The sequence below is a fragment of the Canis lupus genome, chromosome 15 (genome assembly GCF_003254725.2).
Source record: "Canis lupus dingo isolate Sandy chromosome 15, ASM325472v2, whole genome shotgun sequence".
NCBI lineage: Eukaryota > Metazoa > Chordata > Mammalia > Carnivora > Canidae > Canis > Canis lupus.
Window position 1 is genome coordinate 41609350 of NC_064257.1, and position 27380 is coordinate 41636729.

A 27380-nucleotide genomic window follows, 5' to 3' on the forward strand; every position below is an offset into this window, starting at 1 on the left:
AGTTATTGTTGAAGCAGTATATATACAAACCACCTAGCCATAATCTAGTCTAAAAGCACAGTATCTTTTTTAGACCATAAATTAGATTAAGATGCAAAATGTCCTACAGCATTTAAAAGGGAAAAATTGCAAATTTAGTTATTTCTCAACTTTTTCTTGCAAAATAGCCTATTTGTGAGATAATCTTCACTACACCATCTATGATTTGCCTCACTCAGAAATTTTTTTAAAGATTATTAAGCACCTACTATGTAATACATGCTAAGGCTTTTAGAGATGAAGACAGGCAAGATTCATGATATTATGAAGTTGACATTTTAGTGTAGATTTTTTGATACACAGTTAAGTCATATAACTTAGGAACCTAGAATTGAAATTTAAATTCATCCTTTTAGAAACTTATTGAACACTAGTACTAAAAATTTGAATGTTCTTACATGTATTTCTCCTTTTTGGACACAATAGGATAACTATCAGTAAAGCATTACTATTGTTTCTTTAAAAAGAGCTCATTTACTAAATATTAAACAGATGATAATACTGACACATGAAAATATATTGAATCCTTTGCTATTGGTTGGGTTTATATATCCAGATAAAAAGAGCTAAGTACTAGGTAACACATTACTAAAAAAATCAAAGACTATCTTCTATTCAGTATGTAATTCTTTCTGCAAAATTGCAAACTAAACCTAAGCTTTATCTTAAAACACATTAAATTATTTTCAGTAAGACTAAAAATCACTACAAAATAAGATATCTAGTCTAAAATACTATAAAATATTTTAGTTCCAAAATCAAGAGGTTCTCTGATATATGTTTATTGTACAGAGATATTTATCAAAATAGTCCCTTTGCAGAGTGTTTGGGGTCTAAAGAAACCAGAAAAAACAACATTACCACTTCTAGAATAAACATTTGTCAGTGGGTTCTACAGAGGCATGAGGAAATAAACACAGGGGTGAAAACCCAACTTCAAACAATGAGATCTCAGATACATCAGACCAAATTGCTCTTTCCACCCAGGTAGGATATTTGGGCTGGTATTATTACCCACTGTTAGTGGATCAGGGACATCTGTTTAAAGACATATGTCAGCATTTGAATTGTATTCCAAGACTGTAAGAAAACTTGATTTATCCAGTTAAGCTCCTTCATTGCTCAAGTAAAACCGAGATCCAAAGTAAATTTTGCAAGGCGACATAATCAGCAATTGGCAGAACTGGCCACCAGAAGTCAAGTTTTCTCAAATGTAATGTACCAAATGGACTTGGCTGGCCATAATTAAAAAAAAAAACCATCTGGGATACTTAAAAATACAGATCTTAGTGCTCCATCCCCAGATATTCTAGTTGGATAGAACTGGGATGTGCCCAGGATTTATTGTTGATGATGATATAGCTGGTCTAAGAATCACATGTGAAGAAATACTATGCAAATCCTTTAAGATTTAACTATTTCCAAAATAAAGTGTTAAAGTGGCATGAAAATTTCAGCATAGCTTTAAAGATGCTACTATTCTCCCTGCTGTTTCTCAGTAAAACATATGCCAACAGAAATCAGTCTGTTGACCATCCAGACATAACTTAGGTTATCACAGTGACCTGTGATGGATTGGAAATCTGAGGCTGATCATTTTTTCATGTCACAAGATTATCCAGTTAAAGTATTTCTCAGGCAATGGAGATGAATATTTCCTTCTAAGAAACATTTGAAACTGCAAAATTTTCTAACCACTTGTCTTTTTTTAAACATAACTAAAATTCTCACTTTTGTTTGAGGATTTGCTTTTTAATAATGTATTCCTTTATTATTTCAATGAGTATTATGGAATATCTCTCAGTTAAGCCTTCGGTTAGCATCTGTTGCATCACACATGTCTGCAAAATATCTCCAAACCAGATAACAATTAATTGGAAAATGATATTGAAAGTTGTGAGAGTCAGGTGAGAAGTTCTATTACCTTCTACAACAGTATCTATGAGTCCAATAAACTATACAGAAATGCTTTCATATTATGCTATGAACTTCGATTTTTATAACTATTTTAATGGGCTCATGAATTAAAGGAAATCTACATGGGTAAGGCACAGCAATAACTAGTATCTTAGTTTACTGAAATAGAAAATGACTTTTGTAGGTTAAGATTTACATTAAATCAACAAATTCAATTCTAATGACAGGCTTGTGTTTTACATTGAGAGATATATATTCCTTCAGGAATTTTCTATGGCAAGTAACAAAAGCATATATGAAGCTTGAGCAAATCAGGTCCCAATTTTTTTTCAGGTCCCAATTTTAATTAACTTTGATGAACTGTGACAGATTATTGATTTTAACTGAATTGAGAGTATAGGATTATCATCTTTAAATCAAAAATGACCCCAAAAGATTATGCTTTTGGGTATGCATTAATATGCTGTCATTTCAAGTTATTTTGATTTGTTCATCCTCCATCTTGTTCCAAAAAAGGATTAAAGGCTGTCAATTCAAATTAAGGTTTGCTTTTCAAACTTTTTCAGATGAAATGAAAGTAGTTGGATTTCCATGAACAGATTCTCAGTTGACAGGTTTTGTCCATGGGTTTCACTTTATTTTCTGGAGGGCACTACAAAGGATTCCAACTTCACCTACAAAGAAAAAAACAATGGGCCACTCACATCATGATAAAACATGCTTTAAATTTCTACAATGTGTAACACATTAGGGAATCAGTGGGATATAAGAATACGCGGAGTACCACCCCAACCTTCAAGGAGCTTACAAATTAGTTATGGAGACAGGATTTGGGCAGTTACAGCATAGGGATTTACAAACTTTAATGTAATTAGCTCCTTCTTTCCTGGAAGGAGTTAACTGTTTTCTCTCTTTTTCTTTTACAGTACCATCTATAGGTACTTACAAGGACCTAAGCCATGAAACATGAAAGTGTGGTTCATATGAACCTCCTGTGTCAGAAGCACCTAGGAGCTTATTACAAATACAAACTCACACAAATTACCACAATTTAGTAAATTTAATCTGAGACTATGAATCAGCACTGTTTATTTTTAACTGGCTCTCCAACTGATTCTGATATATACTAGGTTTGAGAATGCATGATCTCTATAGATAACTCAGCCTAGATTGCTAGACTACTGGACTAAGATGGAGCTGCTCCTATTCATGCCATATTCACATGCCAACAGGCCACAGGAATAAAGACACTTCAAAGAAGTGTAAGGGGCCCTGAGATGGACAGGCCTTGCTTTCTCCTAGATCCTGAGGGAACAGAAGTATAGAAAGGTAATAGGGTCTTACATAAGGTCACTAAGGACCCTTTAATTCCTAAATGTGCTATTCTATGATTTGAAGATGTAAAGGATCTATACCCTCAAAACTATAGAACACTTCTGAAAGAAATTGAGGAAGACACAAAGAGATGGAAAAATATTCCATGCTCATGGATTGGCAGAATTAATATTGTGAAAATGTCAATGTTACCCAGGGCAATATACACGTTTAATGCAATCCCTATCAAAATACCATGGACTTTCTTCAGAGAGTTATTCTATGATTTGAAAATTCTCTAAGAAACAATAGCCTTTGGAGTTACTTTTAACTTTTCAGGGTAAATAAGAAAGAGAGACAAAGCAGCTATGGACTGACCCCTCTATCTTACATTCCAGCCCCTAGAACAGTTGGCTGGCCTCCTCAGGTGAACATATCTATTCCAGCTGAGAGTCCAAAATGGGGTCTATGAGGTGGTGATGAATAAGCCTTGGACTTCTTCAAACTGTCTGATCACAAGGGGCTATACCTAATAGGGAATGACTAGAATGGCCAGGGATGGTTCTACTACTACTGGAAGTGGCCACAGGAAACATCATTGGGGTCCTAGAGGGATACTTCAAGCCCATCTGCCTTTTTTTGGCCTTTGTTACATAAGGTAGGAAACTCCACTTGGCCTAGAATTCCTCCATTTAGGCTGCTCGTTCCCTCAGTGGTTTCATTCATCCATTTAATAACGCTTGAGGACCTAATATACTTTTTTTAGGACTAGGGCTGGTTACCAGAGATTTGACAGTGAACCCAACCTAGTCTTCTACTCAGGTCTTGTTGGAGAGTCAGACAAATACATAATTATAAAACAATATAGTGATATGTGCTCTGAGTGAGGGATCTGTGAGATTGCCAAGACAGAGGAGGGACACCCAAACTAGTCTTCTTACAGAAGAGATACCTCCAAAGACTTAAAAGATGAACTGGAATTGGGGACATCTAAACGAGAATAGGGATGAGAGTATTTTAAACATAAAGAATTTTTTGGCTAATTGAATTTAAATAAAAATGAATGAATAAATAAATAAACATAAAGAACTACATGAACAATGGCCAGAAGCCAGGAGGCAGTATGGGAAGTAAAAGCTGGTCAGTGTTGCTGGAGGGGAGTTTGAAGCACTAGAAGGAGAATCCAATGAAGAACAATTTAACACTGTTGTTTTTTATGAGCAACTATTATACTATCCTCATTGTCCTGGAAGAGTGGAAGGCCCATGGATGAGCTAATAGATGGCCAATAAAATACCTAGAACCTGCCTAATAAGGGCTGAAATTCCAGGCACAGCAATACCCATTGTATGCTTAGAGGAAACATAGTGGAGGCAAAGGAGAAAGAGGAACATGGTAGTGACCTGCCACAGTGGAAGGCTGATACAGTGGTAGGACATAGGGTGGAATCTAGGAAAGTTAAAGAAGAAAAGATACTCAAAGCAATTCTGGCCTTTATCCCAAGGTTTTCCTCCCTCGACAAACAAATGGCTTACCTGGAGATGCTTTTCTCCCTCATTCAATATTTAATAAATTTCTTATGGTGAAATTTATGATTAATTTCTTATTGTTCCTATGGTGAGGGTTAGGAAATACAACTTTATTTCTGGTAAAGAGAGTGGCCTCCTGGGGTGTAAGTTACTTACTGTTGATGGAGTCGGCCAAAATTTTAAGTTGCTGCGTATTGTCCAAGACCTCAATTCTTTGAGTGTATGGGTCATAACGAACTGAGAAAGGCCGTGGGATGGTAGCAGCAAAATTCCTGAAACCAAATCCACAGAGCTCAGTAAAGGGCACAATTCAGGGGAAAAAAAATCCTAAAAGATTTCTCAGTGGCATTTTACTTAAATCTCACTAGAACAGGGGCTTTAGAAACCAGGCTGAGAGGTGAAATGGAGTTCTAGTGAGATCCCCTTGGGCAGCCTCTGTGTGCTGCATATGTGTCTCAGTGTATTTACAAACACACATAGGCACATGCTTATTTAGTTACCAATCTCCAAAAGGGCAGAGAAAGCTTATAATAAAAGCACAGAATACATTAAGGCCAAAATTCTTACCATTAAAGAAAATCAAAAGAACAAATAAATCTATCCAAAGAATGCTATAGAAATAAGTAAGCTATGAGAGGCTCGGAAATCAATCCAAGGAGGGAAACATAGCTCTCAAGAATGGAAGAAAACACTATGTTATTAATGAAATTTAACATGATCTGCATGCCTCTCCTGTACTAAATGCTATGTGAAGTCCTAATTGTTCTATGTTCTTTACAACTATCATCCCTGATTTAATCTTCATAAAACCCTTAGAAGGAAGATACTACTACTATCTCTATTTTACTGATGAGAAAACTGAGGTTTGGGGAGGTTCAATGACTACCAAGGTCATACTGGCAATAAATCGTGCAGCTGAGAAGACACTCAGGTAGTCTGACTCTGGTCTGTGCTCTTCACTTCTTTGCCTTCTTGATGCATTTCTGGGTCTGGGAGGAATGTACCAGGAGAGCCTTATGAGGGACATCAAGCAATGTAATTAATAAGATGTCCCCACATAGCCTATAAACTGCAAGAACATCACAAATGATATTTCTAAGTTGGCTTCTGTTGAGTGTTGAAGCTGCCATACTGAGAAGATAATTCTAAGGGAAACTAGTGGGCTCCCCAAGTTTGGCAAGAATGGTAGATCATAGTGGCTGGAAACCCAAGTTCCAGAGCCAGGCTCTGGGCTCAAACTCACCTCTGCCAATGACAGCCCCTGAGCAAGAGCAGCACTACCTGAGATGGTCGTAGCAAATGCTATTATAGAATAGAGTACGTGCTACATGAGTGTTAGCTGCTCTCTTTCACTAGTTACTAGGGATTCATGAAGAACAAATGATTAACTATGTCTCTCCAACTCTCCTCCTCTGATAAGAGCTTCCTCAACCCTGCTGGTGACATGAAGCATATAATGCATGTCTGTGATTTGGCCCACTCTGCATTTCTTCCCTCTTATTCCCATAGTTCACCTCATCTTTGTTTCAGGCAATCTGCATCTATGCCACTAGAAGTGCTTTGGCTAGGCAGTCTGTCTCAGGGTCCACTCTTCCTCTAGCCAGGCAGTGGGCACGTGACCACACCCAGCATTGTTTCTTTATGCTTAGAACTTGAATCTTGAAACTGAAAATGGCTGAAGCTGGTTTCTCTTAGGTGGGAGATTCTGAGAGAATCACTTCCTTTTCTGAACCCTGTTTTCCAGCATTCCCTTTGACTCTGTGAGTCACTCTCAGTAGGATGGAGTTTTTGTGGGTGTCTCCTCTGGGCTGTGGGCACTGACATAGCAGGTGGGATTTCAAAGGCCCAAAAGTCCAGGTTCTGCAAGCTCTTCCCTGATGGTCTGGGACTGATCACTTCCCAGGTTAGAAAGTCATCATCAGGAGGGCCCATTTGAGTGGTTATGGGTTCTGGCTCTAAGCCCCACTGCCTTGGTCTAAACCCTGGGTCAACCACTTACTAGCTGTATGACCCTGGGTGAGTCTCCTATCCCTTCTACACTTCTGCACCCCACCTGCAAACTTCATAGTCTTATCTGAAGATTAAATGAATCAGTACATGAAAAGCATTTAGAACAATGTTTGGTGCATAACTAGGTGTTGGATATTTAACTTGCTTCTCCTCTTCCTCCTTCTTATTATTACCCAGATGGGGTAATGGAAAAATCCATTGAAACCTATAACCATAAAAGGGTCCCAGGAATGGCAGGGAGGAATCATTAGGATTAGAGGAACGTTAGGCTCCCAGTAAGGGGTGGATATTCAGGAATTAACTAGAAATGAGTAACTAAGAGAACTTGAAGGCCCTGGAGAGATACGAGAGAGTCATCGTAGGCCCAACCATGTGGACCTGTGGGCCAGCTTTTACACTCCATCACCAAAGCACAGTGCAGTGGAAGCTGGCACACCCAACTTCATGGGGTTGCAGAAACATATATATATATGTATATATATATAAACATATATGTGTATATATATATATAAATATATATATACATATATATGCTGAGCCCTCTCAGCTCAGAGGGCTGAGAATGGGAGTCCTGCTACCTTTCCATCTCCATAAGCCTTTTGTTGAATTGCCTCTGAGACTGATGATTTGCCTATTGCTTATTGCATGCTCACTATATATTGGGCAAAAAACAGACTGGGAAAAAAACAGGAAAAGAGAAAGGACAAAAATTCCTACACAAATGAAGCTTAAGTCATATACTATATTCAGCATTAGCAGGTACTAAGGAGAAAAATAAATTGCAGAAGTGGGTAAGGAGTATGGGGTGGGACTGGGTAGGGGTTTTAAACAAATTGGTTAGAGAAAGACACACAGAGAAGGTTACATGGGGGTGAAGATTTGAAGGAGTTGGCGTGGTGAATGATGCAGGAGAATAAAGAGAACTAGGGATTCCCCCAGGTTAGAAGATTCCTAGGAATGAGTTGTTGGGGGCCTTCTGTGGCTACTATGTACACAGGAGAGTTCAGTGCCTGGACTTGGCAGCTGGACTAAAGCATAGATCCAGTGGCAGGGTTGTCTGCAGGGGTCAATATGTCCAGACAATAATCTGTGATATGGGGTCCTATTAAAGAACCCCTCCCAAACAGAGAATTGAAAGGGACAAGGGTTGGGAAGCTCTGCCTGCTGCACGCCATTGTTATAAGCATTGGAGTCCATTCTCCTGGACAACCACCCACAGAAGCACGAGACCAGATCCAGAGGCCCCAAGAGCTTCTGACCCCATCTGGGTCACCACCTCACCTTACTTTCTCCTTTGCATCATTAAAACTCTCAGCCACGTAATACAGGGGCTGGAACTCTGTGACAGTGTACTCCTGGATGGCTGTCTTCTCCAGCTCCAGGGGGAGAAGCTTTGGCTTGTCAGACAAGCAGTACTGCAGGGCAGCAAGTGCAAAGTTTTCACAGTTAAATCAGGGTCAAGTGTTTCTGCTACCTCTCCATAGGCTATTTGTATACCTTCTTCCATCTTGTCGCTAATCTTTCCACACCCCAACCCAAATTCAGTAAACTAAATTTCCCTATACTAGATCCTACCCTTCATGGCCCATCTAAAGTCTACAGTCCAGATAGAAGGGAGTAAATCCCTCTAGCCATTTTCATGTGAGGTGATCAGTAGAGATGTGAGGGCCAACCATATGTATTTGCATACATCTGTATGCAGAGCTCAGCCTTTTGGGGGTCAGGAAGCCCTTCTGCTTTGTAGACTCGTAGACTTGCAGCTCAATTTCTACATCTAACACCCAAAGTCATGAACAAATCATAGCTGCTAAGATACCAATCACTTGAGGATTAATCCCTGGGTTGAATCTCAAAATGGGTATAAATGGGATCATACCTGTAATTCACCAAAAGATGATAGGAGTCCAGCACCATATGCTTTTATGGAGTCTCCTTGTTTGCAGAGGCCAAATTCCACAGTAAACCAGTAAATCTGGAATGGAAAGTGAAGTTGAGAGCACACTCCAAGGAAGGGAAGGGTAGCAGATGCCTCAAGGCTAAGGACAGGCACTGCCCAGCTCTATTCTCTGAATCACTGTGACCTGGGGTCACTTCTCCATGTCCTATGTCTTACTCTGCCCAGTCACTGGTTGAATCCAGAGTTGGCTGAATGTAAGATGTAATAGGAAGCAGAGAAGAAGTATCGAGAACTCCTCAAGAAGATATCCCAATGGGTAACCCTATATGACAGGAACTCCTCAACCCCTTTTGCTTTCTTCTCTGTGGCATTAACTAAAATGAGATGTCCCCTTTAGTTGGTCAGACTTACCGTGCAATCCCATAAAATTCAGTCATGGGAGGTAGGAGATCACTATTTAGTGATAAAATCATTGAGGGCATCCTGCCATCCATGCTAAAACTTGGGGGGTTTCTGATGTACTGCCAACAACTGCACTTATCCTCCTCGAATAACCAAGTCCTTTTCTTTAAACAGCTCCCAGGCCAACATATCCTAGATGCCTGGCCTGGGGAAGATGATTCTGTAATCCAGGCATAACCCTACTGACCAGGGCCAAGAGAAACTTTGGGGTCAATTAGCTGCTGGGGACAGTTATAGTCTCGGAGAATTAGAGATGGGTTACTAGCTAAGTCTGTTTATTGCACTAGATAATGTTAAATCTGAGAAACCTCTCAGCTTAGTCAGCCTGACCTCACATACAGATGATGTGTTTTCAGCCCAGAGAGGTCAAGCAACATGCACCCAGTTACACAGCAGATCAAAGAGCAAGAACCTAGAACTGTTCCCAACCCAGTGTATCAATAGGAAAAAAATTTTTTTGGATAATTTTTTGAGAAGTTAGGTTGGCAATGACTACTCTTATCATTGTCACAGCAGGTGACATGATGCTATGAGTTTTGAGTTTATTTTCTTCCTACAAGTGAGCGTTTATATTAAGTTTTTCAACTTCTTTAAAAGCTGCTTCTCACATAGAATCTGATATTTAAAAATTCATGTTCACACACACACTTAACTCTTCAGACTCTTATGATATACTTTTTCCAGAACATAAACTAATGTAATCATTTTTAAAGATGAGGAAGCAGAAGTCACTTGCTCAGGGTATCAGAGCACTGGTCAGTGAGAGAGAAACTTTTGGGAGTTTTTGCCCTTCTGATAAACCGAATTCATAAACTTCTAAACTGATATATATTAATGATAAATTTAAATTTGTATTAATTTGTGTTCCCTAGTTCCCTTACAAGGCTTTAATTTTCATCTTCTTGGCTGAGCAAATTATGGGAAACATGGCTCAGATGCTGGGGAGGGACGAACTCAAGTTGGAAAAGAGTCTGTAGGAAGAAAACCCCTTCCTGTGCAGAGTAGCTGATGCCATGCTTCACTGGATGAGAGTCATCATATTCACTGGGGAGAAGGAAGTGTTTGATAAGATGAGGAAAGCTCACCTCCATTTCCACCCGTCTAATAAAGGAAAGATTCCCAACGCTGGCTCCAGCACAAAGATAGAGAGTAAATACTTCCTCTTCACAGCCATGAATCCAGGCTATTCCCACCCCCCACACCCCACACCACACACACTTTATGCCCGAAGGTTCTCTAGGGCTATCATTACAGCCTATTGGTGTTGAAGTTACTTTTTTAATTACATGTAAACTTTGCATGCAGCTGATTTCAAACTCAGACCATTAAGGAAAATATATACATTTCACTTGTGTAAATGTAAATCAGCACATTCTGATATTTTCCCCCCAGTGACCTGGCTTTCAGAGGGAGGATCAAGGCTGTGAAAACCTGAGTGCTATAGCCTATTGCATTCTCACTATCCACCAGGGGCAGAAAGGACTTACTGTGGCGAGTTTCTCAATATACTCATCAGGTGCACCAAGAGAAGCAAGGCCAATTTCCTATAATTGTAGAGAAACAGAGTCATTGGCATGGCTGGGTCTTCCTAACTTCAAACTTCACTCTCAGCTCCAACCTTCTGCTTGACCATAATAGGAAGGGGATGGGTAACTAGATGTCTTCAGAAGGGCCCAGAGAGACCCTGATTGTTCTGTTAAGTCTTCTCTAGCCACATATCATAGAATTATAGATCTCCAGAGCAGAAAACCTTACTTCATCACTTGTTTTTTTTTTTTTTTTGTATTTACCAATAAACAACAGAGAAGGGAGGTGACCCACTGAAGGTCACACAGTAGGTTGTGTCTAAAACTCCATTCCTTGCCTCGGTCTCCATTGAAAGATGAATGGATAAAGAAGATGTGGTATATGTATGCAATGGAATATTGCTCAGCCATTAGAAACGACAAATACCCACCATTTGCTTCGACGTGCGTGGAACTGGAGGGTATTATGCTGAGTGAAATAAGTCAATTGGAGAAGGACAAACGTTATATGGTCTCATTCATTTGGGGAATATAAAAAAATAGTAGAAGGGAATAAAGGGGAAAGGAGAAAAAATGAGTGGGAAATATCAGAAAGGGAGACAGAACATGAGAGACTCCTAACTCTGGGGAACGAATTAGGGGTAGTGGAAGGGGAGGTGGGCGGGGGGTGGGGGTGACTGGGTGACGGGCACTGAGGGGGGCACTTGATGGGATGAGCACTGGGTATTATGCTATATGTTGGCAAATTGAACTCCAATAAAAAAATAAATAAAACTCCATTCCTTGATTCCAGCTCAGTGATTATTTTCCCAAAGCTCAAGAGGAACATTCCTGGAATACAAGATGAGTGCCTTAATCATGTATCTTGAAGACACCACAGGAGAATTGCTGACAAATGCTTGCCATACATACTTCCAGATAAATACTAGCTGGAGAGTATGAAATGCTATGGACCACTTCTCATTACAGCTCCAATTATAGAATTCCCCTAGTGGTCTCTTTGTCTTTGTCCTTTTTACAAATTTTCTCCAGCCTGCCTTGTATCAGACAGAGTGTATATATACAAATGAACATAATTGATTGATTCATTCAAAAATGATTCATTGATTGATTCATTCCAAATGCTTATTGAATGCCTTTTATGTAGTTGGCAGTGTACGAAGTCAATAAAGATCCTGGACTTCACTCATGGTGTTTACATTTAAGTGGGGGGAGGCAGACAATAAATAATAAGCATATTAGGTATATTAGGATAAATAAGTTGTTTGGAAAGAAGAAACAAAAGAAGAAAGGGACAGAGGGAGTGGGAGTGCCAGGAGAATGGGGGAGGAGGGACTGAAATTTGAAAAAGATTTCAGAGCAAGTATCATAGAGAAGATGATATTTGACCAAAGAGTTGATGGAAGCAAGGTTTTTGGCTCTACTGACATCTGAGGGAAGAGCATCATACAGATCACATGTACAGCCAGTAAAACAGCTCTCTAAGTAGGAGAAATGTCATTAAGTTCAAATAACAGGAAGGGACCAGTAAGGGTCGAACAGAATAAGAGTGGGGAGAGTGGTAGGTTCTATCAAAGAGGGACCTGAGGAGAAAGAGGGGGAGCTTTTAGATGGGAGATCTTTATAGCAGTAGAAGGGAGAATATGGAATTCATTCTGATTTGGGAGGGGCTGGAGTAGGCACATTCCTTTGTCTTAAAGCCAAATGCTGCTCCCACAGATCTTTCTCTAGTGCTATTCAGAACTAATTTCCATGAGATGATGACAGAAGCCATACCTCTTTGGTGAGACTGACCTGCCTCAGGGTGGGAGATGGGAGGGCAGGGTAAAAGACGGTTCAGACAGAGATTTAAGATGGCTTCTTCTGAGAACTTGGAAGGTCCTCTTCCCCCAAGATGAACTAAGCTATAATGTGGAGCCTTCATAAACATGGGATAGGACGAGGACCGATCTAGTGATGGGGGTGTGCTTAGCTTTGATCCAGATAGATTGGGTTTAATAGTGTTAAGTGGCACAACCATGTAAAAGTGATACTACAATTTCTGTTTATCTCTAATGGGCCTCTAGCTGGACTTTGAATTTGGTTGGGGTCAAAGCCAGTTGGTATTTCAGTTGAATTCGTTCTGATGCTTGACTCTCCTGTCCCCTTATCCGTTGGAGCTCTACTTCTAAAGGTCATATGCCATCTATTACTTGTCTCAATTCACAATTAAGAGTATGCTATAAAAAAAAAAGAGTATGCTATAAGGGAAGATTATCAATATTTTGTGTGGCAAGAAAAGCCACTGTGATTTTGTCTTCGCACTTTGGTTGCTTAAATCTTCCTATGGAACATAGCTACATCTAGATAAATATGAACTTTTTCCTTTATTAAAATTATTTCCCAATGTCTATAAAGATACTTTCTTCCATAGGATGTTTTTGAACCATAGTGACCTTTGTCTGTAAAACACATATTTGGAATACTATTTGGAAAAAAGTAGTTTTTTCAAAGGGGAAAAAAAAGAGGGATCTGGAGTTTAGTCCTATAGAATCTTTTTTGGCTATTTTAAGGTTTAGGATTTTCCTCTCAGTGAAATGGGAGCCACTGCAAGGTTTTGAGCAAAGAAGCGGCAAGATCTGATTTATGTCATCCAAGATTTACTCTGGCTGCTATGTGAGAAGACAGTGTAGAGGATCAAGAGTAGAGGCATATAGACCAGTTAGGAGGCCCCCTCAGTCCCACAGTGAGAAACAATAGTGGCTGAGACCAGTTTGGTAACAGTGGATGTTGATGGACAATGGTCCGATTCTATACATATTTTGAAGGAAAAACACATACAACTTTCGGAAAGATTGGTTAGAGGTATTGGAGAGAGAAAGAAGTAAAACATGTCCTCTAAGTGCTTTTGTTTTGAACAACTGAAAGGATGGAGTTACCATGAACTAACATAGAGAAGACTGTGGTTGGAGAAGGTTTTAACAGGAAGATCAGGAATTCAGTTTTGGACAGTATGACCACAGATGGCTAATAGACATTCAAGTGGAGAGATTGAGTCGGTGGTTGGATACATGAGTTTGAGTTTGGGGACTGAAGTCTGGGCTGAAGATACAAATGTGTTTGTCATCAGGATAGAGAGGACATTTAACACCATGAGTTTAAGTGAGATAATCAAAGGAATTGGTATAGACAGAGAAGGACAAAGAATTGGGCTTACTTTGAAGCAAGAGGCCACATGGTCTTCATCTCTGTATCCCTCTCTGGGCCAAACCCTGGCCCATATTACATGCTGAGAAAATGCTGAGTTAAAGTGAATTAAATTCAGATGACCTGGCTCTCCTCTCTTGCCCCTCCTGTCATCTCTGCTCCATCCATCCTGTCCAGGCATACCAGAGTCTAACAAAAGCCATTGAAACAGTGCTCTGTTCTCATGGTCACCATTCTTTTTGTTTGTTTGTTTAAGAAAGTAATTCTTTTAAGATTTTATTTATTTATCTGAGAGAAAGAGAGAGAGAGAGCACAAGCAGTGGGAGCAGCAGAAGGAGGGGGAGAAGCAGGCTCCCCACTGAGCACTGGGAGCCCAATGCAGTATTTGATCCTAGGACCTTGTATCATGACCTGAGCCGAAAGCAGACAATCAGTTGAGCTGCCCAGGTGCCCCTCATGGTCACCACGCTTTGTGAGCCCAAAGCTTGCCTAAAATAAGGGGTCTAAAGACTTCCCTGTGCTTCATCCCCATCCCATCTTGCACTCTAGTAGGAAGCAAGTCCTCCTTTTAGGTCCATAAAAAATGTGCTCAGGGAACTTTCAAAACGACACCCTGCTTGGGACCATCCAGGTGTAAGTTGGAAGGATGTGACACTACTGGGCCAGTAGCATCTATCTGTTGACTCAGATAATTGTCCATTCCTCTGGTGGCCCATCCAAATGGAAATGGCTTACGGAGGACTGTCACTTAGCCTCTGACTGAGCAGAATAACTCCTGGTAGTGAGAATAAAAAGTTCCTATTCTCTAAGAAAAAGACTAATTATTCTTTGACCATAGGAACAAATCCCAGTTTTAAAGCTGTTCCAAGCAATCAGTGACATCTTGACAGCAGGAACCATGCTTCTGAAAGTCAAGTCAGCCAGTCAACAACAGCCTCAGCCCAATGGTGACACTTCTGAGTTAAAATTCAGCCAATCCCCAAGCACTCCACTTGTAAAACTCCAACAATATCTGAACACCACAGTTCCCCAAACCTCACATAAAAGCAAGTTTTCTTTGTTTGGAGAGATTGTGTGCAATTCTCCCTTACGTAGTAGGCATTTAGTTAATTAATCTTTTTTTGCTTATTTCAGATATTAAGTGGTAGTCTCTTTAATCAACAATGAAAATATTTATTTCTTCTAGCTGAGGGAAATGGCTTATAAAATTCCCATACAATCTCATTACTCTGAAATTCATATTTGGTCCAATATTTGCTTATGACTCATTCCATCAGATTTTTAACTTTCCCTATGAGGAAGAAGATTGATAGTTAAAGCTTTGTATTAATTCTCATTTGTGGAGACTGAGGCACACAGGTTATACAGCTGGTTGGTGGCACGGTGTGATGTGTGGGTGCATCATTCAATTTTCCCATAATCCCAGCTACCCAACCATGATTTAGCCTTTCAGTGCCCTGAAGGAATTATTAGGATTCTTTCTCTCATGTAAAAAGCTCACTATTATGGTAGATGAATCAAGGCCTAGCTTGTTGCTTTGATGGTAATGTCATCTTGTTGAGTCCCACCCCAAGTCCTCATCTTGTTATTGACATCCTGGGCAGATGCAACATGCTTATTATTCCCCATGAGAAATAAAAATTAAATTAAAACAATAGTGTAGTGCTGTTCTTTTCTTATTCTAGAAGTGGGCAACAGTCAGTCAGAGAGAAAATTTACCTTTATTTGGCACTTTATGTGCCAGGTTCATTAGGAAGAGATCTTTTCTGATTTGTAGTTATAAACTTTGTGGACAGGAAGAAAAACAACTATTTCATCAGTTTTTGCCAGCTGTGAGTTAGGCTATTGGCATTGGACTCTCAGCAAATAATTATCTTCTTTAATTGAAGCATATAAGAATGACTGCCTGACAAGGTAGGAAGTGGAAAGGCCCAAAATTGGAGAAGAAAGGTGCCAGGGGAACTTGGAAGAAGGTAAAGTTACTTCCATGTGGGGATCAAACAGGCATTCATGGATGAAAAGGCTCTTAAACTAAGCCTGGTAGGACAAGTGAGATTAGCAAATTCAACAGCACATATGTAATTCAGAGGATGAGTGATTCACCAACCCCATGCTGTGGTCCCTGGACTGAGAACCTCCATGGGACCATATGCCCATCCCAGTGGGATCACAAAACTATATCTGGTTTCCACTCTTGCACAGGACACAAGGGCCCCTCCATGGGTTCAATTCATTTGAGCAATCCAGGTCTCAATCCTATGATTAATTAAAAGGCCAAAATGATCCATTCCTTACCTGGGAAAACTGGGCAAAGCTACGATCTGAAAACAAGGGCACGTGTCCCAACAGCTCATGGCAGATGTCACTGAAAGACATAAAGCACAGAGCTTGGAAGTAATTAGGGTTATAAGCCAAGCCAGACTCAGTCTTTCTACATGAGAAATGGGCAGGTAGAAAGCAAGTACGCTGTTTAAGTTTATGATCTCACTCCCACTCATAGTGGTGTACAAAGTTTGGGATCAGATGAGGTAACATACAAAAGAAAAGGAAGAAGGGGAAATAAAAATAAGAGGCAAGTCAGGGAACAACAACCAAGGGGTCTTAGGTGCACGCTCAGTGGGGTGCAGAACAGAAGAGCCAATATTCCTATGGACCTCCTCCCATACACCTGAGCAAACTGTGGACCACAAACGCTTCCCACCCCAAGTCTTCATCTTGTTATTGACATCCTGGGCAGATGCAACTTGCTTAATTATTACTCATGAGAAATAAAAATTAAATTAAAACAATAGTGCTGTTCTTTTCTTATTCTAGAAGGGGGCAACAGTCAGTCAGCAAAGAAAATTTACATTTATTTGACACTTTATGTGCCAGGTTCATTAGGAAGAGATCTTTTCTGATTTGTAGTTATAAACCTTGTGGACAGGAAAAAAAAAACATTTGGGGTATCCTAATGTTTTGTATAGATGCATAAGTTCTATTTTATTAAGAAGATGGCTAAATCCCAAAGTCAGGGGCACAGTGGTCAGCCATTCTCTACCTCGAGATAAGACACATCTAGACATAAAAAGATGAGAATCAACTAGATGTATATTCTGGATGTATTGAGATAGTTTGGCCACCACTTGTTCTTGTTCACATTTGGAACATCATAGTTCTGACTCCTACAATCCCTTTGGCGCTTGAATGTTATCTCATATTCCCATGACCAGTGAGGATCTGAATGGGTGGTTCACAAGATGCCCAAATCACCAATCAATATGATCTATTTGGACAGAGAAAATACCCAGGAGAGATGATCTCTCTCTTTGTGCTACCACCAAACCATTCAGAAAACTAGTCCTGTGGATCAGCCCTCCATGAATGCAAACATCATTCCTGGAGTGACAAGCAATGGTGCTTACTGTGATTGGATACTGGTAACAGGAGAATACTCACGGTTCAGGTGTATACATAGGTTTGGACCCGTGTCTGATGTACTGAGTGCAGTGGAAGACTCGGAAAGCCAAGCCACCCAAGAAATCCCGAGAGGAAAGCAGGCCAGCCACAGGTCGGAGGCGGAATCCAGTGCAAGCTGGGATGCAGAGAAAGAAAATTCAAAGCCCATCATGGCAGAGCCCAGAGGCTCCTGGATACCTATGGGTAGGGAAGCAATGCTCCCAGCTGTCTAGCAGCATCAGTGTTGATGCCAGGTAGATTTGGCTTCACATCTCTGCCCCTACACTTTGTGGCTGGGCAATTTGAGTCAAGTAACTTCATTTCTCTGAGCCTCATTTCCTCCTCTGAAAAATGTGAATAGATATTTACTAGGGTTATTTCAGGAATCAAGTGAGCTAATAAAGTGCTTAGCACAGAGCCTTAGCACATTGGAGACATTTAATAAATTTAGCTTTCATTAATGTTTATTAAGATGAAATACGCATTCCTTATTTCTCAAGTACCTAGACCGGGGAGGGAATTTTCATTCCTCTTCCAGAAGGGAAGAGTACGAAAGGAACACTTCCAGCTTCTCTACTGCCCCTCACACACTACACTCAAGAAAGAACAGGAACTTCTGTGATTGGAACATGTGGGAAAAGAAAAGGAATATTCTGAGTTTGACCTCTTTGGCCCTTTCTCTCCTGACTGTCTTCCCACAGAAGAGCACAGAGAGCATTCTGGTCTCCTTTGGGCCATGCAATGGAATCTACACTTCAACAGTGAATTGGCAGGAAAGTTTATGTAATTCAGAGGTGAAGTATTAGAAATTCCATTTTGTTTGTATATCCATACTACATTCTCCAAGTAGCTTTTAGCAGTAATAAAGTTGACATGTTGATCCTCTCTCTGGCTCCTATATCTGTCTGTCAATTTGTTTCAAACTTGGAAGGAGAATAATAATCACAGTGATGATGATGATGATGATTATGATGATGATGATGAAGATAGCTAACACTGTATACTGCCCACCATATGTCAGACATTGTTCTTGGCACTTTATAAATACTAACCAATTCTCCTAATAACCCTATAAGTTAGAGGCTCGTAGTCTTTCCTCTTTACAGATGGGGAAGCTAAGACACAGAGAAGTTAAATTTCTTGTCCAAGGTTACAACTACGATCAGTCTGGCTTCAAAATCTATCCTCTTAATTACTTCTCTATAACTCCCCAGCTGCTAGTATCACCATTTTATTGTCTCACTGTTGGCCATGGAAACATGGATAATCAGCCAGAGAATGTCTTTAGGACCTCCTTGCCCCTATTCCTATGTTCCTTGGACCTTCAGACTGAAATTCACCCTGCTTGACCTCTTGTTCCCTTCCTTATCTGATAACTAGAGACTGTCTAAATAGAAGGGACCCAAAAGGTCACCTAGCCCATCCCCAAACTATCCCAGCCTCCACTTTCCTCCCTGCCACGGAATTTCCCTGGCTCTTTGCTCCAGAGCTGGCTACATACCATCTCCACATAGCTCGGAGGCATAGAAACTTCTTCATTTCTGTAAACCTGTGGTCTATCTTCCCACTTTCTCTCATTCTACCTGGCACATATTGGGTATTTAATATGTGTTAGCTGATAGTTTTATTTTGGTTTTGCTTCATTAATGCTTCTTGGTAGACAGGAAAATACTTACCTCACTTGGAAATAATATGCAGAGGTCAGTCATCCCAATAATGTATTTCCCCACAGAGCTACTCAGATTCCAATCAGTCCAGATTCACTGAGCACCTACTGTATATGTAGCACTATGCTGGGTGTTTTCAACTGCAATGTCTTATTTCATTCCCACAGTTTCCCCAAGAGATAGTCTCTATTTGACAGATGACTAAACTGAGGCAAGTCCTCCTCCACTGGAGACAGTTAAAGCAAGAGTCATACCAGTTGAATGCACAGACTTAGAGCTCAGGGCTTTCAGCATTGCCACAGAGAGTACATTTCTTACACAAATGCACATAGCAACCATCTCACAACACAGCGGGAACTACTAGTAGAGCCCCGCCTGGGCACTTGGTGCTGTGAGTACAGGAAAAGGTGCTTTTCAGAGACATGGGTATGGGAAAATCTACACATGATGCTTTGTCTTGGATGAGAGTGAACAAAAAGTGGATAATGGTGAGGCAGGACACAAGAGTGAACTTTGTTTTTCTGAGAAGCAACTTGCATGTATTATTTACCACAAATACACTCACACTGGCCTCAATTTACTTTCTTCCCTTTCCCCTCCCCTTCCTCCTCACTTTTGTCCCTGAAGTAGACTTACTCTGCAGAAATTGAGAAACCTCTTCCAACTGGGGGATGTTATCTTCACGGAAGCCACAGTATTTTTCCAGAAGTGGGAAGATATGATTGTGCTCGTAGCAAGCGTGGGTTTTATACAAGGACTTCAGGGTTCTGAATACTGTCCCCCATGTTTTCTTTTCTTCCTCAGTGTATTCCACTTGAGGGATGGGCTGCCCACTGCAATACAGGTATGAAATATCTGACCTCAGTAGGGCAAGTGTAAAGAAGAGGAAGGAGCATTAGCAGGGGGAGATAGGTTCAGGGTCTGTGAGCTACTGCCACCCGGACTACAGGGGATTTCATAAGTTATCTGTAAGAGGAAAAGTCTACTTCATAATATAGGAAACATTCATACAATTTGGTTAAAGCAATGATACAAGCTCTCAACTCACCAACCACACCAAGGAGATCTCTGCCTCACTTTTGGAAATCACTTGGACTTTCAGCTATCCCATCTTTCCAATTTTTACCAGGGTGGAAGTTTGCTTAACTGCAGGGACCCGGCAGGTAACACAAATTGGTAAAGTAGTAGGTATGGACAATAAGATGGTGAGACCAAGACAACTGAAGAATGCATCCTGTTTCTAAATAAAGGCATCCAAGTTCAAGTAAAGCAATGTCCTGGTTTCTATTGTGTCAACTAACATAATTATATCTTGGGGGGTAAAGTGAATTTAATATGTAGACTGTGAGTTTGAGACCCTTGCTTATTGAGCATGGCTAGATTTGCTATTTCTGACCTTAGGAAGCTATAAAGGTATTTAAAAACATGCTAGGTATAAGATATGCCTATGTAGCATCTTCTGCTATGACACATAGAACTACAGGGACCTGGTTAAAGTCTATGTTGGATCCTGCCCCGGAGATCCTGAATCTGTGGGGGAGGGAAAGCCAAGGCATCTGGATTCCAATAAGCTCCCAGGGGACAGAGTATAGTTTGAGAGTCATTAGTTCAAAGGGTATTTTTGAAAAACATTTTACTGTGTTCTCAACAGTAAAAACAAACGAAAATCAAACAAAGCCTGACTTTAAAAACCAGTCACTGTTCTTTGCACTGTAGGGCTATTTCCTAACAGGGTACACAATGTCTGGGACAAGGCAGAGCTGTTTACTTCAAAATTATGGATCATCTTCAGGTTCCAAAGTAGGTTTCTCCTGCCCTTTCAAAGTTGTAGCTCATCCAAGGGCATTAACACAGTCACTGTATGTTCCACAGAAAGGTAGGGAGGGATTAGGGGTGAAAGATAGATTTTTGCTTAAGAATTGGAAGCAGGATAATCTCAGAAGACCCTGTAATGGCCAGTAGGGATTGTGAAGAGCACATCAGGTAAGCCCCTGCCTGAGGATGCACCATTATTTTAGGGCTAAGTGCTAATGGAAGGAAAAAGCAGGCTTTGATGATGAACAGGGATGGGTTCACTAGTTGGTTCTGGCAGTGCCTAGCTAAATAGTCTCTAGAAACTTTTTTAAAGATTTTATTTATTTATTTATAAGAGACACATACAGAGGGAGAAAGAGACAGAGATACAGGCAGAGGGAGAAACAGGCTCTCTGCAGGGATCCCGATGTGGGACTTCATCCCGGGACTCCAGGATCATGCCCTGAGCTGAAGGCAGATGCTCAACCATTGAGTCACTCAAGTGTTCCTAGAAATTTAATAAACCTTTCTAAGCCTAGTGTGTGCAGCTGCTACATGGGTTAATGATAAATATTTGGAGGACATAGAAGAAAATTAGGTGAAACACTATATATAAATTACCTAATCTTGGTGCTGATCAATGATACCATTGGGTAATGAATGCATAATTATCATTATAACGGATTCTTATTTAGACGAGATTGGACGCGTTCAGGGTGGTATGGCCATAGACCAGATTCTTATTTAAAAAGAAAGATATTTGCTACTTTGTAACAAAATTTTAAGAGATAGTAATATCCTGGGTACCAAGATGTCCCCCTGGTTGATATTTGCTGTTCCAGGGGTTCAATATACCTTCTCCATTCTTTCAGTAAAGCACTCTCCTCCCCCTCTCAGTCTGAGGTTCGGGTGGAAGGAGACTCCACCACTCCCACCTGGGCAGTGACCAGGTCTGGCTAATTAGACTGTCTTATTTCCCTAGTCATACAGACTTGGTGAGAGATGGGCCCATGTCCTGCTCCGAACCAATGAGACTCAGTGAGAAAACTCGTGTGGATTCTGTTGGAAAGAGATAGAACCTGTGAGTGAGTTGGAGTTTCAGCCCAGTGGCACAGGGCTCACCTCCAAAAGAGATGAGACCGATGCGAGAGACTAAGGCCAATGTAGAGGACTCCAGAGAGTCAGAGGGAGGAACGGAGGAAGGAACAAGTGTGGGATCTTGAGCAAGTTATTGTCACTTTCTGATATATATATATATTTCCCCTGCATATATATATATATATATATATATATATATATATATATGCCACTTTGTAAGTGGCAATATCACTTTCTGAGATACATAAATATATATTTGTGTGTGTATATATATATATATATATATATCTTGTAATGTTGTAATGGCAATCAAATTAAGTCATATCTAAAGTGCTGCCTGGATATACTAAGTATTTCAGAATTTATTTTCTGTCTCTCACACATACAAACCAACTTCCATGATCTACTTAGCAATTAAACATAGAACATCTTATTCCATCCACGATTTCAATCAAGAGACCTGAGATTCTATGAGATCCTTGGTCTTTGAAGAAATTGTCAATTATTTTTACCAAGTCATGATCTCATTAAGTAAAATAAACTAAGATATTTTAGGAAGAGTGTCAATTTGGTTTAAAATGAATAGGAGACTTCTAGTCAAACCAATTAGAATCTATCTTCAAAAAAAAAGTTTTCAGTAGAAAATATTGTTTCTGAATTATTCCACCAATCAAATATGGCACTCAAGATACTCTGGCACATGGCATAGCCTTCCCTATCTTTGGTGTCTTATTTTACTTCAGGTCCTCCCACTCATGTAATTATTACAAGATAAAAAATTTGGTGCCCCAAGACACAACTGTAATTTGTCAGTGGCCTTCAAACTAATGTTTTAAGATTTTTTTTTTTTGGTGTACTCCATTGGTTTTATTTTTTTTTAATTTATTTTTTATTGGTGTTCAATTTACTAACATACAGAATAACCCCCAGGGCCCGTCACCCATTCACTCCCACCCCCCGCCCTTCTCCCTTCTACCACCCCTAGTTCGTTGCCCAGAGTTAACAGTCTTTACGTTCTGTCTCCCTTTCTGATATTTCCCACACATTTCTTCTCCCTTCCCTTATATTCCCTTTCACTATTATTTATATTCCCCAAATGAATGAGAACATATAATGTTTGTCCTTCTCCGACTGACTTACTTCACTCAGCATAATACCCTCCAGTTCCATCCACGTTGAAGCAAATGGTGGGTATTTGTCATTTCTAATAGCTGAGTAATATTCCATTCTATACATAAACCACATCTTCTTTATCCATTCATCTTTCGTTGGACACCGAGGCTCCTTCCACAGTTTGGCTATCGTGGCCATTGCTGCTATAAACATCGGGGTGCAGGTGTTTCATTGCATTTGTATCTTTGGGGTAAATCCCCAACAGTGCAATTGCTGGGTCAAAGGGCAGGTCTATTTTTAACTCTTTGAGGAACCTCCACACAGTTTTCCAGAGTGGCTGCACCAGTTCACATTCCCACCAACGGTGTAAGAGGGTTCCCTTTTCTCCGCATCCTCTCCAACATTTGTTGTTTCCTGCCTTGTTAATTTTCCCCATTCTCACTGGTGTGAGGTGGTATCTCATTGTGGTTTTGATTTGTATTTCCCTGATGGCAAGTGATGCAGAGCATTTTCTCATATGCATGTTGGCCATGTCTATGTCTTCCTCTATGAGATTTCTCTTCATGTCTTTTGCCCATTTCATGATTGGATTGTTTGTTTCTTTGCTGTTGAGTTTAAGAAGTTCTTTATAGATCTTGGAAACTAGCCCTTTATCTGATATGTCATTTGCAAATATCTTCTCCCATTCTGTAGGTTGTCTTTGAGTTTTGTTGACTGTATCCTTTGCTGTGCAAAAGCTTCTTATCTTGATGAAGTCCCAATAGTTCATTTTTGCTTTTGTTTCTTTTGCCTTTGTGGATGTATCTTGCAAGAAGTTACTGTGGCCGAGTTCAAAAAGGGTGTTGCCTGTGTTCTTCTCTAGGATTTTGATGGAATCTTGTCTCATATTTAGATCTTTCATCCATTTTGAGTTAATCTTTGTGTATGGTGAAAGAGAGTGGTCTAGTTTCATTCTTCTGCATGTGGATGTCCAATTTTCCCAGCACCATTTATTGAAGAGACTGTCTTTCTTCCAATGGATAGTCTTTCCTCCTTTATCGAATATTAGTTGACCATAAAGTTCAGGGTCCACTTCTGGATTCTCTATTCTGTTCCACTGATCTATGTGTCTGTTTTTGTGCCAGTACCACACTGTCTTGATGACCACAGCTTTGTAGTACAACCTGAAATCTGGCATTGTGATGCCCACAGATATGGTTTTCTTTTTTAAAATTCCCCTGGCTATTCGGGGTCTTTTCTGATTCCACACAAATCTTAAAATAATTTGTTCTAACTCTCTGAAGAAAGTCCATGGTATTTTGATAGGGATTACATTAAACGTGTATATTGCCTTGGGTAACATTGACATTTTCACAATATTAATTCTGCCAATCCATGAGCATGGAATATTTTTCCATCTCTTTGTGTCTTCCTCAATTTCTTTCAGAAGTGTTCTATAGTTTTGAGGGTATAGATCCTTTACATCTTTGGTTAGGTTTATTCCTAGGTATCTTATGCTTTTGGGTGCAATTGTAAATGGGATTGACTCCTTAATTTCTCTTTCTTCAGTCTCATTGTTAGTGTATAGAAATGCCATTGATTTCTGGGCATTGATTTTGTATCCTGCCACGCTACCGAATTGCTGTATGAGTTCTAGGAATCTTGGGGTGGAGACTTTTGGGTTTTCTATGTAGAGTATCACGTCATCGGCGAAAAGGGAGAGTTTGACTTCTTCTTTACCAATTTGAAGGCCTTTAATGTCTTTTTGTTGTCTGATTGCTGAGGCTAGGACTTCCAGTACTATGTTGAACAGCAGTGGTGAGAGTGGACATCCCTGTCTTGTTCCTGATCTTAGGGGAAAGGCTCCCAGTGCTTCCCCATTGAGAATGATATTTGCTGTGGGCTTTTCATAGATGGCTTTTAAGATGTCGAGAAATGTTCCCTCTATCCCTACACTCTGAAGAGTTTTGATCAGGAATGTGTGCTGTATTTTGTCAAATGCTTTCTCTGCATCTAATGAGAGGATCATATGGTTCTCGGTTTTTCTCTTGCTGATATGATGAATCACATTGATTGTTTTACAGGTGTTGAACCAGCCTTGTGTCCCAGGGATAAATCCTACTTGGTCATGGTGAATAATTTTCTTAATGTACTGTTGGATCCTATTGGCCAGTATCTTGTTGAGAATTTTTGCATCCATGTTCATCAGGGATATTGGTCTGTAATTCTCCTTTTTGGTGGGGTCTTTGTCTGGTTTTGGAATTAAGGTGATGCTGGCCTCATAGAACGAATTTGGAAGTACTCCATCTCTTTCTATCTTTCCAAACAGCTTTAGGAGAATAGGTATGGTTTCTTCTTTAAACGTTTGATAAAATTCCGCTGGGAAGCTATCTGGCCCTGGACTCTTGTGTCTTGGGAGGTTTTTGATGACTGCTTCAATTTCCTCCCTGGTTATTGGCCTGTTCAGGTTTTCTATTTCTTCCTGTTCCAGTTTTGGTAGTTTGTGGCTTTCCAGGAATGCGTCCATTTCTCCTAGATTGCCTAATTTATTGGCGTATAGCTGTTCATAATATGTTTTTAAAATCGTTTGTATTTCCTTGTAGTTGGTAGTGATCTCTCCTTTCTCATTCATGATTTTATTAATTTGAGTCTTCTCTCTCTTCTTTTTAATAAGGCTGGCTAATGGTTTATCTATCTTATTAATTCTTTCAAAGAACCAACTCCTGGTTCTGTTGATCTGTTCCACAGTTCTTCTGGTCTCGATTTCGTTGAGTTCTGCTCGAATCTTTATTAACTCCCTTCTTCTCTTAGGTGTAGGATCTATTTGCTGATAGTTATCATGATGACACTAAATTCATATCTCTCAATAGTAACTCTGAATGTGAACGGGCTTAATGACCCCATCAAAAGGTGCAGGGTTTCAGACTGGATAAAAAAGCAGGACCCATCTATTTGCTGTCTACAAGAGACTCATTTTAGACAGAAGGACACCTACAGCCTGAAAATAAAAGGTTGGAGAACCATTTACCATTCGAATGGTCCTCAAAAGAAAGCAGGGGTAGCCATCCTTATATCAGATAAACTAAAATTTACCCCAAAGACTGTAGTTAGAGATGAAGAGGGACACTATATCATACTTAAAGGATCTATTCAACAAGAGGACTTAACAATCCTCAATATATATGCCCCGAATGTGGGAGCTGCCAAATATATTAATCAATTATTAACCAAAGTGAAGAAATACTTAGATAATAATACACTTATACTTGGTGACTTCAATCTAGCTCTTTCTATACTCGATAGGTCTTCTAAGCACAACATCTCCAAAGAAACGAGAGCTTTAAATGATACACTGGACCAGATGAATTTCACAGATATCTACAGAACTTTACATCCAAACTCAACTGAATACACATTCTTCTCAAGCGCACATGGAACTTTCTCCAGAATAGACCACATATTGGGTCACAAATCGGGTCTGAACCGATACCAAAAGATTGGGATCGTCCCCTGCATATTCTCAGACCATAATGCCTTGAAATTAGAACTAAATCACAACAAGAAGTTTGGAAGGAACTCAAACACGTGGAGGTTAAGGACCATCCTGCAAAAAGATGAAAGGGTCAACCAGGAAATTAAGGAAGAATTAAAAAGATTCATGGAAACTAATGAGAATGAAGATACAACCATCCAAAATCTTTGGGATGCAGCAAAAGCAGTCCTAAGGGGGAAATACATCGCAATACAAGCATCCATTCAAACACTGGAAAGAACTCAAATACAAAAGCTAACCTTACACATAAAGGAGCTAGAGAAAAAACAGCAAATAATGTTTTAAGATTTATTAAATGTTCTTGGTCAGGGCAGTCAGAGTGTTACATGGCAGATGGGCAGAGATGAGGGTAGCTAGCAGTGAGGGGACTTAGCTGCTTTTCTATTTTCTATAGTAATTCACTCTGACCCCAAATATTCACATCTCAAAGCAAAAGCCCTGGAGCTAACCAGCCCCCTCCTCTCATTCACCACCTCCATTCTCTTTGGCTATAAACTCCAACTCAATCTTTAATCTCAGCCTAAAGGTTACTTCTTGCTGACCCATTCATTCAGTCTACATTTAAACTCCTAATGATATGGCCTCATGACACCCAAGTTTTGACTTTGGTAATACCTATCACATTTATTGTCATTAAAAGTGTCGCACTTTTGTCATTGTCTTCCTCAGTATTCCCCCGGAGGACATGGACCCTGTTTGTCTTACTTTTGGGATAGGCTCTGGAACTTAGTAGATATATTTTATCACTTGATCAATATCCTGTGATTCTAGGACTCATGATGCATGAGTTTATGCTTTATTCCCTTTGTGGAATAATGACTGGGAAAGCCCCAGAGATCTGAATGTGGGGGCTATTGG

At 40.0% G+C, this 27380-nt stretch overlaps 1 protein-coding gene across 1 annotated transcript in view; it reads right to left on the reverse strand.

The window, feature by feature from the left end:
* Nucleotides 1-805: 805 nt before the first annotated feature.
* Nucleotides 806-27380, reverse strand: part of PAH (phenylalanine hydroxylase) — a 79696-nt gene continuing 53121 nt past the window's right edge. The window contains exons 6-13 of the mRNA XM_025439033.3: nucleotides 19622-19818; nucleotides 17319-17454; nucleotides 16176-16245; nucleotides 10656-10712; nucleotides 8686-8781; nucleotides 8091-8224; nucleotides 4956-5071; nucleotides 806-2630 (exon numbers count right to left, since the gene is read on the reverse strand). Coding sequence (XP_025294818.1) covers nucleotides 2587-2630; nucleotides 4956-5071; nucleotides 8091-8224; nucleotides 8686-8781; nucleotides 10656-10712; nucleotides 16176-16245; nucleotides 17319-17454; nucleotides 19622-19818 — 850 coding nt within the window. The 3' untranslated portion in view covers nucleotides 806-2586. The remainder of the gene's footprint in view (nucleotides 2631-4955; nucleotides 5072-8090; nucleotides 8225-8685; nucleotides 8782-10655; nucleotides 10713-16175; nucleotides 16246-17318; nucleotides 17455-19621; nucleotides 19819-27380) is intronic.